The 17,500-nt window shown below is 52.2% G+C and overlaps 3 protein-coding genes across 4 annotated transcripts in view; 1 reads left to right on the forward strand and 2 right to left on the reverse strand.

The window, feature by feature from the left end:
* The window catches only part of LOC132469435 (uncharacterized), a 31,115-nt gene extending 21,155 nt beyond the window's left edge, over positions 1-9,960 (forward strand). The window contains 7 exon segments of the mRNA XM_060067402.1: positions 2,139-2,215; positions 2,281-2,769; positions 3,240-3,505; positions 5,158-5,261; positions 5,263-5,384; positions 5,705-5,851; positions 7,828-9,960. Of these exon segments, the coding sequence (XP_059923385.1) occupies positions 2,139-2,215; positions 2,281-2,769; positions 3,240-3,505; positions 5,158-5,261; positions 5,263-5,384; positions 5,705-5,851; positions 7,828-9,037 (2,415 nt within the window). The 3' untranslated portion in view covers positions 9,038-9,960.
* A 527-nt stretch (positions 9,961-10,487) lies between these two features.
* mdp1 (magnesium dependent phosphatase 1) lies at positions 10,488-15,173 on the reverse strand. 2 transcript variants are annotated; one of them, XM_060067305.1, is made up of 8 exons: positions 15,052-15,173; positions 14,475-14,509; positions 14,320-14,383; positions 13,913-14,020; positions 11,922-12,032; positions 11,698-11,783; positions 11,076-11,183; positions 10,488-11,039 (listed from the first exon to the last, which is right to left on the reverse strand). In XM_060067305.1, coding segments are annotated over exons 1-7 (498 nt in total). In that variant the 5' UTR covers positions 15,054-15,173; the 3' UTR covers positions 10,488-11,039; positions 11,076-11,091. The 2 variants fall into 2 exon arrangements, with proteins under 2 accessions (XP_059923288.1, XP_059923289.1); XM_060067306.1 differs by lacking the exon at positions 15,052-15,173 and adding an exon at positions 14,843-15,045.
* Positions 15,174-15,308: 135 nt separating this feature from the next.
* cltrn (collectrin, amino acid transport regulator) overlaps positions 15,309-17,500 on the reverse strand; it is a 5,783-nt gene continuing 3,591 nt past the window's right edge. The window contains exons 5-7 of the mRNA XM_060067280.1: positions 17,171-17,365; positions 16,018-16,167; positions 15,309-15,853 (exon numbers count right to left, since the gene is read on the reverse strand). Coding sequence (XP_059923263.1) covers positions 16,032-16,167; positions 17,171-17,365 — 331 coding nt within the window. The 3' untranslated portion in view covers positions 15,309-15,853; positions 16,018-16,031. The remainder of the gene's footprint in view (positions 15,854-16,017; positions 16,168-17,170; positions 17,366-17,500) is intronic.

Raw genomic sequence — 17,500 nt, forward strand, 5'->3', positions numbered from 1 at the left:
GATGGGGGAGAGTTGATGGGGAGAGGGATGGGGGAGAGGTGATGGGGGAGAGGAGATGGGAGAAAGTTGATGGGGAGAGTTGATGGGGGAGAGCTGATGGGGGAGAGGAGATGGGGGAGAGGAGATGGGGGAGAGGAGATGGGGGAGAGGAGATGGGGGGAGAGGTGATGGGGAGAGCTGATGGGGGAGAGGAGATGGGGGAGAGGTGATAGGGGAGAGTTGATGGGGAGAGTTGATGGGGGAGAGGAGATGGGGAGAGGGGATGGGGGAGAGGAGATGGGGGAGAGGGGATGGGGGAGAGGAGATGGGGGAGAGTTGATGGGGGAGAGGAGATGGGGGAGAGTTGATGGGGGAGAGGAGATGGGGGAGAGGGGATGGGGGAGAGGAGATGGGGGAGAGTTGATGGGGGAGAGGAGATGGGGGAGAGTTGATGGGGGAGAGGGGATGGGGGAGAGGAGATGGGGGAGAGTTGATGGGGGAGAGGTGATGGGGGAGAGGAGATGGGGGAGAGTTGATGGGGGAGAGGTAATGGGGGAGAGCTGATGGGGGAGAGGAGATGGGGGAGAGGTGATGGGGGAGAGGGGGAGACGCTCATGCTGTCACATTGCATCCCGCTCTTATCTAATGTGAGGGCAGCTGAGCCACACAGCCTCAGTCAACCAGAGCGTGGACACAGACACACGGGCGGGGCTCACAGCCACGGAGGAGATACTCCTCAGGAGAACGAGGACGTTGGAGTTAAAGTTCAGATTAGCTACGGGCGGGTGGGGCACGGGACACCCCAGACCCCTGTTAGCACACATTTATGTTTAGGGCATTTAGTCAACGCTTTTATCCAAAGCGACGGAAGAAAGAGAAACAATAATATCTCCCTGTTGGTACAGTAAGGATGTTCATAGGACCGAGTGCCAAGCACTAACTATCACTAGGTTAACCCATTCCCCGTAGACAACAGAGATAGCTAGGATAAGACGCTGCACAATGCTCAGCACTATTTATAAGTGCCAGGGCGTACAACACACAATAAGGGGTGCACACCCGAGTCCCAGATGGTTCCCGACGTTGTCCTCATGGCCTGCTGGAGGTTCTAGGGAACCGTTACTCATTGCACGGCTCGCCAAGCCCTTTATTTGCGGCTCGCATGGCAGTATGTTTTTTTTGATCAGCCTCTTAATTTTCCTCTCAAAGTGCACCAGATTAATGCATTTTACATTGAATGGTAAACTATTTTTATTGAAGGGGGGTATTCTATGAACACACTCGTTTTGATTGAAAATATTTAATTCATTATTTTTTTACAAATATTTTAATAAAAAGTAATAATTTATTCTTCAATAGCTTCCAATCCTTCCATGTTATGTGACCCAGTGTCTCCACATTATTCCAGAAAATAGTACACAGTCACGCAAGTCTCAATTTTCCTCTCCAGTGCACCAGATTGATGCATTCTAGGTTAAAAGGTCGCACATTTCCTTCCAGGGGAGCATGCTCCCGGACCCCCTAAGGACTGGGTGCCCTCCACAGTTTCACTCAATTCTGCGGGGAACACTGCCTCAGGGACGACATATTAATAACCAGTCATACTTATGTATGACTGGTTTAAAGTTTTGATACTTTGTGGTAAAATGGCTCTCCTGTTGATTCAGGCCGTGAGGCTCTCCTGGAAAACATAAAGAAATATCACTGTTCTAGAGGTTCTAGAGGTTTCTAAAGGTTATAGAGGTTCTAGAGGCTCTAGAGGTTCTAGAGGTTTTTAAAGGTTCTAGAGGCTCTAGAGGCTCTAGAGGCTCTAAAGGTTCTAGAGGTTCTAGAGGTTCTAGAGGCTCTAGATGTTCTAGAGGTTTCTAAAGGTTCTAGAGGCTCTAGAGGCTCTAGAGGCTCTAGAGGCTCTAAAGGTTCTAGAGGCTCTAGAGGCTCTAGAGGTTCTACAGGTTTCTAAAGGTTCTAGAGGTTCTAAAGGTTCTAGAGGTTCTAGAGGCTCTAGAGGCTCTAGAGGTTCTAGAGGTTCTAGAGAGGCTCTAGAGGTTCTACAGGTTCTACAGGTTCTAGAGGTTCTAGAGGCTCTCGAGGTTCTACAGGTTCTACAGGTTCTAGAGGTTCTAGAGGTTCTTCTCATCCAACCCGATCCGTGTGAGCAGGTGGTGCAGGTCCTGAGAGCCATCGACCGGGACCAGGGTGGAGCCGACAGCCCGGTGCACTTCAGCATCCCCCCAGAGTCCAGGACCTCCATGAACCTCAGCATCCGGGAGGGCCAAGGTACTGCTGCTCCAGGTTCTCCAGGTTCTCCATGTTCCTCATGGTCTCCACCCTGTTCTCCACCCTGTTCTCCACCCTGTTCCTCATGGTCTCCACCCTGTTCTCCACCCTGTTCCTCATGTTCTCCACCCTGTTCTCCCCCCTGTTCTCCACCCTGGTCTCCACCATGTTCTCTATCATGTTCTCCACCCTGTTCTCCACCCTGTTCTCCACTATGTTCTCCACCCTGTTCTCCACCCTGTTCTCCACCCTGTTCCTCATGTTCTCCACCCTGTTCTCTACCCTGTTCCTCATGTTCTCCACCCTGTTCTCCACCCTGTTCCTCATGTTCTCCACCATGTTCTCCATCATGTTCTCCACCATGTTCTCTATCATGTTCTCCACCTTGTTCCTCATGTTCTCCACCCTGTTCCTCATGTTCTCCACCCTGTTCTCCACCCCGTTCCTCATGTTCTCCACTCTGTTCTCCACCCTGTTCTCCACCCTGTTCTCCACCCTCTTCTCTTTATGGTCGTAACGGTTGTATGAAGCCTCCTAGATAGAGACCAAGGAGACAGGAAGCCTCCTAGATGAGAAGCCTCCTAGATAGAGACTAAGGAGACAGGAAGCCTCCTAGATAGAGACTAAGGAGACAGGAAGCCTCCTAGATGAGAAGCCTCCTAGATAGAGACTAAGGAGACAGGAAGCCTCCTAGATAGAGACTAAGGAGACAGGAAGCCTCCTAGATAGAGATCAAGGAGACAGGAAGCCTCCTAGATAGAGTCCAAGGAGACAGGAAGCCTCATAGATAGAGACCAAGGAGACAGGCAGCCTCCTAGATAGAGACCAAGGAGACAGGCAGCCTCCTAGATAGAGACCAAGGAGACAGGAAGCCTCCTAGATAGAGACCAAGGAGACAGGAAAGCCCCCTTTGTATACTTCCTGTGAGGCCCAGTATCCAGGCAGTGACCTCCCCCCCCCCCCCCCCCAGGCGTGACGGCCAGCCTGGTGGTGGGCTCGGGGCTGGCCCCCCTCCCGGGCTCCGGCCCCCCCGGGGCCCCCCTGCTCCTCAGCCTGTACGTGCCGGTGGTGCTGCGGGACCTGGGCTCGGGGCTGGCCAGCACGGGCACGGTGACGGTGACGGTGTGCCCCTGCCTGCTGGGCGGCATGCGCACCGAGGAGCGGGCGGGGCGGGGGGCGCGGCGGGGGGAGGGGCCCGCCGTCTGCATGGCCCCCGCCCTCGCCCTCCACCTCGCTCATCTTCAGCATGGTGACGCTGCTGGCCCTGCTGGCCTGCATCACCACGCTGCTGGGTAAGACACCACCCTAATGACACCGCCCTAACGACACCACCATAGCCCCACCCTAATGACACCCGCCCTAACGACACCACCATAGCACCACCCTAATGACACCGCCCTAGTGACACCGCCCTAATGACACCGCCCTAATGACACCGCCCTAATGACACCGCCCTAATGACACCGCCCTAATGACAGCCTAACACCACCCTAATGACACTCTAACACCACCTTAACGACACCACCCTAGTGACACCACCCTAATGACACCGCCCTAACGACACCACCATAGCACCACCCTAACGACACCACCATAGCACCACCCTAATGACTCCGCCCTAATGAAACCACCCTAATGACACCGCCCTAACGACACCACCATAGCACCACCCTAATGACACCGCCCTAACGACACCGCCCTAATGACAACACCCTAATGACACCACCCTAATGACACCGCCCTAGTGACACCGCCCTAATGACACCGCCCTAACGACACCGCCCTAATGACACCGCCCTAATGACACCCGCCCTAATGACAGCCTAACACCACCCTAATGACACTCTAACACCACCTTAACGACACCACCCTAATGACACCACCCTAATGACACCACCATAGCACCCACCCTAATGACACCACTCTAATGACGCCACCCTAATGACACCACCCTAATGACAACACCCTAACGACACCACTCTAATGACACCACCCTAATGACACCACCCTAATGACGCCACCTAATGACACCACCCTAATGACACCACCCTAATGACAACACCCTAATGACACCACTCTAATGACACCACCCTAATGACACCGCCCTAATGACACCCTAACACCACCCTAATGACACCCTAACACCACCTTAATGACACCACCCTAGTGACACCACCCTAATGACACCCTAACACCACCTTAATGACGCCACCCTAATGACACCACCCTAATGACACCGCCCTAATGACACCACTCTAATGACACCGCCCTAATGATGCCACCCTAATGACACCGCCCTAATGACGCCGCCCTAATGACGCCACCCTAATGACACCACTCTAATGACACCGCCCTAATGACGCCACCCTAATGACACCGCCCTAATGACACCCTAATGACACCCTAACACCACCCTAATGACGCCACCCTAATGACACCACCCTAATGACGCCACCCTAATGACACCGCCCTAGTGACACCGCCCTAATGACACCGCCCTAATGACACCCTAACACCACCCTAATGACACCCTAACACCACCCTAATGACGCCACCCTAATGACACCACCCTAACGACACCACCCTAATGACACCGCCCTAATGACACCACCCTAATGACACCACTCTACTACTGGGTAAGACTGACACCACTCTACCGACCTCCACCCCTCCACCTCTCTCGATGCTGTCTGCCCTGCTGCCCCCATGGCTTCATACAGAGTGGTCTGAAGCCTTGCTCTCTGTTCCTCCCCCCCCCTCCCCCCTCTCTCCCCCCTCCTCTGACCCCCCGTCCCACCTCTCTCTCTCCGCCCCCCCTCCGTCTCCTCCCCCCTCTCCCCTCCTCTACCCCCCCTCTCCCCCCCTCTCTCTTCTCCCCCCCCTCCCTCTCCTCCCCCCCAGTGGTGTGTGCTCTCTCCATGTCTCTGCGCCAGAAGCCGGACTCCCTCTGCCCGCAGGCCGGAGATGAGGACCTGAGGGAGAACATCATCTCCTACGACGACGAGGGGGGGGGGCGAGGCCGACACGGCCGCCTTCGACATGGCCGCCCTGCAGAGCACGCAGCGCGCACAGCACATGCACACCGCGCACAACCACACTCACAACAACGCACACCACAACCCCAACATGTGAGCTGCTCTGATGCGCTTCGGCTCCAGAGTGTGTGTGTGTGTGTGTGTGTGTGTGTGTGTGTGTGTGTGTGTGAGGGAGAAAGAGAGCTAGGGGGAGAGGGGGGGAGTACATTAGTGTGTGTCCGTGTGTGTCTATGTTTGTGTGCATCTCTGTGTCTATGTGTACTAACCAGTGCCCCCTCCGTGTGTGTGTGTTTGTGTGCCTGTGTGTGTGTGTGTGTGTGTGTGTGTGTGTGTGTGTGTGTGTGTGTGTGTGTGTGTGTGTGTGTGTGTAGATGGTACACCCAGCAGAACGCTCCCAGGGACAGGACCTGCAGCTGGAGCCGCGCCCCCCGCCCGGCCGCGGCCCCGCCCCCTCGACCACGCCCGGGCTCCGCCCCCATGTACGGCCGCCGCTACGCCGCGCACACGCTGCCCTCGCCCCGGGACCCCCCCCTGCACCTCCCCCAGCTCGCCCACCTCGGGCCCCCGGGGGCCGGCTCCTCCACCTCCAGCTCCCTGCTCCTCCTCCCCCCGTCCCAGACCCCCACCCAGACCTCCACCCTGACCCCCGCGGAGCACAGAGCCCCGCCCGGGTGGAGGCAGCAGGCTGACCGGAGCTTCATTAGCATGCTGGCTAATGCTAACGCTAGCATGCGGGCTAACGCTAGCATGCTGGCTAACGCTAGCGGCATCGCTACGGCTGCCGCTGGCCTTGGCGATGTGACGACTGCGGCAGGAGGCGCCGTGGAGCAGGTGAGGGCGGGCCTCTCATCACATGTCCCCTGATGACCTCACGCTCGTCTACGGAACAGGATTAGGGACACAGGGGAATCTGTTTTGAGTTTCTGAAAGTCAGAAGATGAAAATCTGAATTTTGTCTTTAAACTCAGAATTCTGCCTTCAAAGTCAGAGAGCTTTCTATTCTGACATTGAATTCAGTATTCTGACTTGAGTCACTCGTATTTTAGTCAAATAAACCTTTCAAACTATATTTATATAAGCACTTTAATATTTTAAGTACTGGGAAAGAAAGTGGTATTTCAGTCTATCAAAAATAGATTTCTAGGGTCCAACACATGCAGACCAGAGATAGTAGTATAGATGTTTCTACTGAGACATTATAGAAGTAAAGGTCCTCTATTAAAACATTCTGTTTCTATCAGTAAGTGTTAAACTATAGTGTGTGCGATTCAAACATTGTGTTACATGAGATCAGCTAAGAGTTGAACTAGTGTTGTGATTAAAGGCTGGACAGAGGGCAGTGTTCTTCACAGCACTGAGCTGTAGAGCGTCACTGGAACAGACTCCTCTCTCCAAGGCAGCTGCACTCTGGATCAGAACACTGAGATCACATCAGTGTTCTGCAGGCTCCGATGCAATCCTCATGAATCGACTCAGATGATCAGGGGGAGGGGGAGAGAGGGGGGAATAGAGAGGGGGAGGGGGAGAGAGAGGGGGAGGGAGGGGGGAGGGTTAGTTTTAGGGCTAACTAGCGGATGTAACGGAAATTTTGTACATTAAGAAGTAACATAAGTTAAATTTTCAATTCTCCAAATGCATTTATACCTTAAGAGAAGATACCTCCAGTGTCGTCAGGGAAGAGATTAGTAAAGGTTTACGCGGTCAATAAAACAACATCTGGCCACCACCACACACCACACAACACTTCTGCGTGCGTTCTGTGTGGCTACCCGCTAGCCTCCGGTTAAACATGTATTTTAATGGTTTTCTGATCGCTAATTAGGGCCTCGTCGTGCTGACTGCTATAACTTACATCTGAAATGCTTCTAATTAGCTATTCAGCCTTTCTTATCGACGACTTGGGAAACTGGAATTATTATTATTATTTAATATGCATTTCATTAAGGAACATCAAAGTAATTATTTTCAAAGGTAAACCCAACAAAGGCGCTCGATAAAGTATTAAAATGCTGAACATGGTGTTTGATATGAAGCTTTAAACGTATGGCTCAGCGACCGTGAACATGTTTTAACAGCTGCTGCTGTTTGGTCGGTCAATTAATTTAGTCTCTCAAAGACCTCAATACAGTCGGTTTGGACGCTGACTTATTATTTGGGTTGATTAAAATTTTACAAAAATGATATTCAACTAAATTAAATTAATTTTAATTTTAATTTAATTAGTTTGAATTCATCTAAATTTAAACTAGGAGAATGGAGAAAAGGGCTGCTCTTCTCTTGTTGTTATTGCTGCAATTTAAAAAGTAATATAATCCCAAATAAATCCATCAGTAAGGTCTCAACAGAGTTTGAAGTTGTAATGTTCTGAACAAAAACATTCTCATCAAGTGAAGCTTGACTTCCTGTCCGTTACTTTCTGTCTGTTACTTTTTGTCTGTTACTTCCTGTCTGTAACTGTGTCTGCTACTTCCTGTCTGCTACTTCCTGTCTGCTACTTCCTGTGTCTCAGGTCCAGAGGAACACTGCGGTGATTCAGAACGATGAGTCCCCAGCCTGCTGTGACCTCAGCGCCCCCCCCCTCCTCCGAACTCCTCCTCACCACCTCCTGCTACCCCTTCACCTCCGCCCTCACCTCCACCTCCTCCCTCACCTCCACCTCCTCCTCCTACCCCCTCACCTCCACCTCCTCCTCCTACCCCTTCACCTCCACCTCCTCCTCCTACCCCCTCACCTCCGCCCTCACCTCCACCTCCTCCTTCTCCTACCCCTTCCCCTCCCCCCTCACCTCCACCTCAGCCCACCCCCTCAATATCACCTCCCCCTACCCCCTCAGCTCCTCCTACCCCCTCAACACCTCCTCCCCCCTCCACACCTCCTCCCCTCTCCCCACCTCCTCCTCCCCCTACCCCCTCAGCTCCTCCTACCCCCTCAGCTCCTCCTCCCCCTACCCCCTCAGCTCCTCCTACCCCCTCCACAGCTCCTCCCCCTTGCCCACCAACTCCTCCTCCCACCTGCCCCCCCCCTCCTACTCCTCCCAGCACGAGGAGCGAGGGGGGGGGTCGGCCCCCACCAGCCCCACCGCGTCCGGCTCCACGCTCGATGACACAGACTCCTCCCTCCCCTCCTTGTCGGGGCCTCCATGTCACCGTGGCAACGAGGTGACCCCTCCCCCCGACTCCTACAGCATCGTGGGGTCACTGAGCCGCCGCGGGGCCCGGGGGCGGGGCCCGGGGGCCAGCGTGGGGAGCGTCCTGTACCCGGGGGCCCTCCCCGACGCCTACGCCCCAGGGGGGAGGGAGGAGCCGCCTCCCCCCTCGGCGGGGGAGACGGGGGAGACGGGGGAGGCGGCGGCCTCGCTCCCCATGCGCATGGAGGACTTCCTGAACTTCCGGCTGAAGCGCGTGACCTTCGACCTCACGCAGCCGCCCTACGACTCGCTGCAGACCTACGAGTTCGAGGGTCGGGGGTCGCGGGCGGGGTCGCTGAGCTCGCTGGAGAGCGAGGAGGCGGGGGAGGAGGAGCGGGGGGGAGGGGCGGGGGGCGGCGGCATGGCAGCGCTCAACCAGAAGTTCAGACGGCTGGTGGAGATCATCAGGGAGAGGGAGAGGGAGATGGAGGGGGGCCAGGAGGAGACGGAGGAGGAGGAGACGGAGGAGGCGGTTGTCACGGAGACGGACCAACAGGAGACAGGGACGGAGCTACAAGAGGAGGAGGAGGAGGAGCTCGGGAAGAGATGGGACTTCTAGGAGCACCTTGGGAGAAGCACTCCAGCAATCCAGACTTTGTTCTAGACGCCAGAGAGAGGAGGAGGCGTGGTGAGGGGCGTTCTGCTCCTCCCCCCACAAACAGACCCACCCCTCCACAGACAGACCCGCCCCCCCAAGGACAGTCCCGCCCCCCCAAAGACAGTCCCGCCCCCCCAAAGACAGTCCCGCCCCCCCAAAGACAGTCCCGCCCCCCCAAAGACAGCCCCTCCGTGTTGCTGAAAGCTGTCACTTCTCCCCTCCTCACTAATATTAATAATGCAATCGGCTTTAAAGCCCGGCCCATGAAAGATTCACCGCCTGAAATATTGATTTCAGCCCTGAGAGCTGCATTGTAAGAAAATAGGCCCAATTAAATATTGAAACGGTTTGTGGAATTTAATATTGATGCTTTAATAGTGGGGCCACTCTTAGGAACTTCCCTCAAATCCTCCTCGGAGTTCGGCTCTGAACGGGTCATGTGACGGGAGTTCTAATTATCTGCATGTGCACAACACACTCCGACACAGCCCCACACACACGCGGCAGCTTCAGATGTTGTTGTCTAGCTGTGAAGCATCGCGATATGTTTTCGTATGTTGTTGTGGATTCAGTTTTTCACCCCCAAAAGCACAACCCCCCCCCCCCCCCTCCCACACACACACCAATAGCCACAATGACGTCACTATGCAAGTCGAACAAACAGCGAGAGACCATGAACTCTGACCTCTGATGGCGACCAGAGTTGGCCTAACGTTCCAGAATGCGACTCATCTGCGGTGGAAAAGTAGTGGCGGGAGGCTCTGCCCACTAATGACCAGGGCCCCGCCCACCTCCATTCATTTCACTGCCGGTCGATAATTACTGTCCTTGTTTTTAAATCACGTTCTTTACTAACAATAAATCACCAATGGCTGTGAGAAGTACCGAAATGTTTCAGAGGAGTGCTAATTTATGACCATTTAGAAGTCGTACATTATCTCCTGATGCTTAAAATGAACACACACACACCCACACCCACACCCACACACACACACACACACACACAGGCTGAATAAAACATTAATTAGAAATGGGTTCAAACAGAACAGTCTGAAGACAACTTTCAATTAATGTGGAATTTATTTCTATAGCCATATCAAAACCCCATTATATTTTAACGCAGTCCAGGTTGTTATTAAAATAACTGATGAACTTATTAAAGTCATTGTGAATGAATGGCCCACCGCAGCTCTGATAGCCTTTTACTCTTCCATGCAATCCAAACTCTCCCCGAACGGAGAGTCGTTAATTTCAGGCACTAATTAGACGGATGAAGGGAATAAATTAAGAGACATTTCAGAGGGGGAGGGGGGAGGGGGAGAGGGGAGAGTCTTTAAACCCGCACAACCCAAAGGAAAGCGTATCTTTAACCATGCACAATGTCACTTACAAAAACGTCAAGAACACGTGATTAAAAATGAAATGACACAGCTGTTTATTGATCTCCGACTATCGCACAGAGCAGCACGTTGGTGTCAATAATACCACAGGATAGACGGGACGGCAGCGCCCTCTACATGCAGAGAATGCGAATTACAACCACACAGCCAGACAGCCTATGGCTTTGAATGAATGAATGGGACAGATAAACTTCTTATTAAGGCTACTACAGTTTTATCATAAAAAAAAGATGCTTCCGAATGCACACGCACATAGCAACTCTACAAGGGCTTTCAGTGTGTACACAAGCAGTACACACAGACACACAGCTCTATGAGGGCTGTCTTAGTATGTGTGTACCGACATATGTAGTACACGCACACAGACAGCATCTCTATGTCTGTCTGTGCGTACACATTTAGTCAACACACACACACACACACACACACACACACACACACACACACACACACACACACACACACACACACACACACACACACACACACACACACACACACACACACACACACACACACACACACACAGCTCTATGAGGGCTGTGTGTGTGTAAACATGTAGTACACGCACACACACACACACACATACATACACACACACACACACACACGGCTCTATGAGGGCTGTCTCCTCGAGGAGAACTTCTGCAGTTCTTCGTCCACTATCTTCAGGGTGACTCCGTCCCTCACCAGCACACAGTGGACCCCTGGAGGAGGGCAGAGGAGGTGAGGAGAGGAGGGGAGGAGAGGAGGTGAGGACAGAAGAGAGGACAGAGGAGGTGAGGAGAGGAGGGGAGGACAGAATAGAGGACAGAGGAGGGGAGGACAGGAGGTGAGGAGAGGACAGAGGAGGGGAGGACAGAGGAGGGGAGGAGAGGAGTGGAGGTGAGGAGTGGAGGGGAGGAGAGGAGGTGAGGACAGAGGAGGTGAGGACAGGAGGTGAGGACAGGAGGTGAGGACAGGAGGGGAGGACAGAGGAGGGAAGGACAGGAGGGGAAGGACAGGAGGGGAGGACAGAGGAGGTGAGGACAGAGGGGAGGACAGGAGGTGAGGAGAGGAGGTGAGGACAGAGGAGGGGAGGACAGAGGAGGTGAGGACAGGAGGGGAGGGGAGAGGAGGTGAGGACAGAGGAAGGGAGGACAGAGGACAGAGGAGGTGAGGACAGAGGACAGAGGAGGTGAGGACAGAGGAGGTGAGGACAGAGGAGTTAGGGTCTAGTACCTAGGCCTCCGACCTCCGAGATGTTCCTGGGCTCGTCGTCGAAGAACATCATGTCTGCGTACTCCACCTGGCTGTCGTCATGGAGCCTGCAGACAGGTTATGACGTCATCACTGGCCTCCACAGTCACAGCATGCTCCATGTTTTAATACACAGACACCCTCATTACGATTAATTTGTTGACTTTTAAGGGTTACGTTCTGCGTTGTGTATAACGTCTTCTCACTTTTTGAAGTGCGTGAGTTTGGAGCCGGGGTAGATCTCCTTGAACTGGGAGATGTACTGGTTGAGATGGAAGAACGTGAGGAGCTGGTTCGCCCCGTGTACCTCTCCAGTTCTGAGGAACCACGGAACCACAGCAGGTAGGGGTTAGACAGTACAGAGACAGGTCATTAAGGAGCAGGTAGGGGTTAGATAGTACAGAGACAGGTCATTAAGGAGCAGGTAGGGGTTAGACAGTACAGAGACAGGTCATTAAGGAGCAGGTAGGGGTTAGACAGTACAGAGACAGGTCATTAAGGAGCAGGTAGGGGTTAGACAGTACACAGAGACAGGTCACTAAGGAGCAGGTAGGGGTTAGACAGTACAGAGACAGGTCATTAAGGAGCAGGTAGGGGTTAGACAGTACAGAGACAGGTCATTAAGGAGCAGGTAGGGGTTAGACAGTACAGAGACAGGTCTTTAAGGAGCAGGTAGGGGTTAGACAGTACAGAGACAGGTCATTAAGGAGCAGGTAGGGGTTAGACAGTACAGAGACAGGTCATTAAGGCGCAGGTAGGGGTTAGACAGTACAGAGACAGGTCATTAAGGAGCAGGTAGGGGTTAGACAGTACAGAGACAGGTCATTAAGGAGCAGGTAGGGGTGAGACAGTACAGAGACAGGTCATTAAGGCGCAGGTAGGGGTTAGACAGTACAGAGACAGGTCATTAAGGAGCAGGTAGGGGTTAGACAAGGGGTGTCAAACGTACGGCCCGCGGGCCGGATCAGGCCCGCAAACGGGTTTAATCCGGCCCGCAAGATGATTTTGTGAAGTACAGTATTGTAAAAAAAAAAAATATATATATATATTTATTTTTTATAAAAATCCTTCCTAGCATTACATGGATTGCATTGACTGCCACTGATTAATTTGTTGTACATTGAACTACTGGACAATTGTGTGTAACTGGAAGTCGCTTTGGAATGTAACGTAAAATGATCTGCTATTTTTCAATGAAGGAAACTGCTGTTTTTAATGTGTCCACTAGAAGTCGCAATAGCAATTATGTTAAGCAAGCAAACTTTATGCCGGGGCTGAGCAGGGAGCAAGTATAAACAGGTAGTGCAGCTAGCCCGGAGCTACCTTGTCGTTCTGCCTTATACTTTCAACATTATGCGCTTTGGCACTCTCATTGCCCCAAAATGTCTCTGTCAAAAAGACGAAAGGTGGACACAGAGTGCAGAGTTTTCCAAGAAAAATGGTCATCGTCCTTTTTATTCACGGAAGTAAATGGGAAACCTGTGTTTGGTGTGCTCACAGCATGTTTAATTTTACATAATTATGCCATATTTTTACCGGTCCGGCCCGCTTGGGAATAGATTATCCTCCATGTGGCCCCTGAGCTAAAATGAGTTTGACACCCCTGGGTTAGACAGTACAGAGACAGGTCGTTAAGGAGCAGGTAGGGGTTAGACAGTACAGAGACAGGTCATTAAGGAGCAGGTAGGGGTTAGACAGTACAAAGACAGGTCATTAAGGAGCAGGTAGGGGTTAGACAGTACAGAGACAGGTCATTATGGAGCAGGTAGGGGTTAGACAGTACAGAGACAGGTCATTAAGGAGCAGGTAGGGGTTAGACAGTACAGAGACAGGTCATTATGGAGCAGGTAGGGGATAGACAGTACAGAGACAGGTCATTAAGGAGCAGGTAGGGGTTAGACAGTACAGAGACAGGTCATTATGGAGCAGGTAGGGGTTAGACAGTACAGAGACAGGTCATTAAGGAGCAGGTAGGGGTTAGACAGTACAGAGACAGGTCATTATGGAGCAGGTAGGGGATAGACAGTACAGAGACAGGTCATTAAGGAGCAGGTAGGGGTTAGACAGTACAGAGACAGGTCATTATGGAGCAGGTAGGGGTTAGACAGTACAGAGACAGGTCATTAAGGAGCAGGTAGGGGTTAGACAGTACAGAGACAGGTCATTATGGAGCAGGTAGGGGATAGACAGTCCTCACCGGGAGGCGATGGCGATCTGCATGCCCTGGCTGTGGACGGACTTCAGGACCGGCTCCGTGTCGTCATAGAGGGAGATTCTCTCGTCACTGGAGTCCCAGACCACCCCACTGGGACCAGAGAGCAGGGTTACACCGGGACACCCCCCAACTGGGACAGGACCCACTCCCCCCACTTGGACCAGAGGGCAAGGCAGGCAGGGTTAGCCGGTAGCACAGCCCTAGCTAGTCTAACCCACACTCAGTAGGACAGCCCGCCCCGGAGTCATCTCACACAGAGGGTTTGGGGCAGGGCAGTACGAGGTCAAAACAGTTTGGATCCTGTGTGTCCAATCAAAAGTCCTAGTTAGTCCTCTCCTAGTTAGTTACTCCTTGTTAGTTACTCATAGTTAGTACCCGTTAGGACCTACTTCTTGTCTTGGTGGAAGGGCGGGTCGACGTGTGTGTCCACCCAGAAGGGCCACAGAGTAAAGTCTGAAAGTAAAGACAGAAGGCATTTAAAGTGACGTACAGCCGATCACTATCTCCTTTAGGTGTAACACGATTAAAAAGCTTCCAGCCGTACCGAGGTCGAACACCACCAGCTTGGGCTTGGACATCCTGGAGGTGAAGAAGAGGAGGAAGGGGATGAAAAACGCATTAGATCCATTGCGGTATGGTCGGTTGGGGCTAGGTACGACTCGGAAAGATATAAATGTTCAACACGTGGTTTATTCATGGTCCTATTAAAGGGTTTATTCAGAGACACAATTTCAGGGCAGAATGGTTGATAAGCCACGCCCACAGCTTTTAATTGATGGCAGAGAGTTCATGTTTGTAGTCTATAACTTATCTACAAACTCATACAACCGTATACGGCGATGTCCATTACGTGGAGAAGAAACCATTCATAACTGGTGTTAGTATGAAACATGTGGTCACAATAAAGCATACCCTTAAATAATCACCGAGAAGTGTTTCAGATGATCATGTGGAGGAGATCTTCTCCTGAAGCGTTTCTACCGCCAGCAGAGTCCTCCGTCACTTAATATTCAACTTCTTTACGGGTCACTTTTACGCTCTCTGAATAAGTCATTAAATAAATAATAATATATGGTGGTAGAGTGGAGTCTATGGCTAGGTTCGGTGTTTGATTTACTCACATGAGATCGCAGGACAACAGCGCTTCCTCTTCCTGGAACCTGACGCGGTGCAGTGCGCCATGGGACCGATAGATCGCGCCAGAGTTAGATGGCGCCAGAGCTCCATTGAGTTGCTACGTGACGCGATGCAGTGCACCGTATGGCCACACGATGGCGCGAGAGCTCCGTTGAATGGACACCAACCACATCACTCTACACGTTGGAAGTGTTTCCCATAGATGGATATATTCAAGATAAACGGGCAAGATAAAACAATAAAATAGGAATGCTGTTTATTATTTAATTTCTTTACAATGAAAAAACCAGTCTACAAGTAAAACAAGTATTGTACATTTAATATTGAATATCCTTTTCAGAAAGTGATTTTCCTATTTTCTGTGCTGTAATATCACTGCTATTGGCCCCTCTCTGTATGCACACATTGAGGGGCGCAGTTGCATTGTGTTATTCATGGGGGCAGCGAAAGGTTTAAACTGCTGATTTAGACTGGCTGACCCCACCCTGGGTTACAGACTACATAAATTAATATAGTTCATTACACTTAATTCATCATTACAATACTTGTGGAACAGTAATTGAAGGGTGGCTGTGATTGACAGGTCTCAGGATGTCTGTGATTGACAGGTCTCAGGATGGCTGTTATTGACAGGTCTCAGGATGGCTGTGATTGACAGGTCTCAGGATGGCTGTCATTGACAGGTCTCAGGATGTCTGTGATTGACAGGTCTCAGGATGGCTGTTATTGACAGGACTCAGGGTGGCTGTCATTCACACCAGCAGTGTTCTGCTGGAGTGAATATTCCTTTATCTGAAACGATTAGAGTATGAGAGCTTGGTGCAGATCAAACGAGTGATCAGGAAAAGTGATAGTAAAAAACACACACACACATCTGCATGCGCACGCACACAGACACACCCGCACACACACACACACACACACACACACACACACACACACACACAGACACACCGGCCGAGGGCTACATCTGGGTGAGGCGGTCGTCGTCGGAGAAGCCCCTGTTGCACGCGCCGTCCAGCGGGTCGCACGCGATGCCGTTCTGGCCGACCCCGCCGCCCTCCTCTTCGTCCTCGTCCTCGCCCTTCCCCTTCTTCGGACTGAAACACAAGAACCACACAACGCCTCGTCATCATCAGCCTCCGCTGGGGCGACCCGCCGGGGGTAGGACGCCCCCGGGAGGGGCATGTTGGGGGTGGGGGGCGGCTGGGTCCTAAAGGCAGACCGGACCATGCTGGTCCCGGGTCCCGGGTCCTGGGTCCTGGAATGGGATCTAGTGATGCTGCTACTTATTTCTACCATTTTTACTGGTTTTAACATATCTTTATTTTATTTCTCTTTATTTACTTTGTATTGTATTTTTGCTGCTATTTGGCTGTGGAGGAACCCCGACTAAGAATTGTCCTCTTGTGTACCAAGTGACATGGGCTCCTAGGGGCCGCAGTCCCTAGTCTCTAAAGGCTGAGTGTGGGCGACCACAGCCGTCACCCCTGGCGTCCGGGACAAGGTGGAGGTGCCCCCACCCTTATCTGTCCTCCGTCTACAAGACCTTGAAGACCGGCCGACACCGGCTCCACAATCAGAGGAGAAAGTCAACATAGTCAGAATAGTACACTGGCTGCTGAGTGGGCCAGCGGGACCTCAGCCCTCACACCTCCCGGGAGCCACGGTGATTCACCCTGCAGGGGGGTCACGTCTGTCCTTGCTTGAATAAGGTTTTAACCATGCGTGGGACCAAGACCGCCTCAGGAACATAAGGTATCCGAGTTTCCCGCTCATGGTGTGACCGACCCGGTTACCTGGTGTCCCTGAGACGGTCTTTGTGACCGGACCCGGAACAATAGGACCTCAAGATCAATAACATATCAATAACATGATAACACACTCAACAACATAATGCGGATATGATCTGTACACGGTATGTTATATGATATGTGATATGATATATGATATATATATACATATTAAATATGATGTTATGGCTGTGTAATCTTTGATCTGATATCATATATGAAATGTTATGCATTACATCTTATATGATATCTGATATGTTTTATGGAATGTGACTGATGAATCATGACATGTGACATGAGGTGTTCTCACCGTCCCCTCCCCAGCAGCGAGGACACCAGCATCACAATGATCCCGGCGCACACCGCGCCGATCACCACGCCGAACGCGATGAGCCAGGGGGGCGTGGCCGGGCTGTAGGGCGTGGCCAGGGTGGGCGGGATCTGCAGGAACTCCAGCGTGCTGTCGCTCAGCAGGAAGGCGCTGTTGATGCGATGTCTGGACTTCCTGCAGAGATCACAGCGTTACTGAGCGGCTCTCCTCTGAGTGGTTCTCCTCTGAGTGGTTCTTCTCTGAGCGGTTCTCCTCTGAGCGGTTCTCCTCTGAGCGGTTCTTCTCTGAGCGGTTCTCCTCTGAGCGGTT

This window comes from Gadus macrocephalus, chromosome 12 (assembly GCF_031168955.1).
Source record: "Gadus macrocephalus chromosome 12, ASM3116895v1".
Classification (NCBI taxonomy): domain Eukaryota; kingdom Metazoa; phylum Chordata; class Actinopteri; order Gadiformes; family Gadidae; genus Gadus; species Gadus macrocephalus.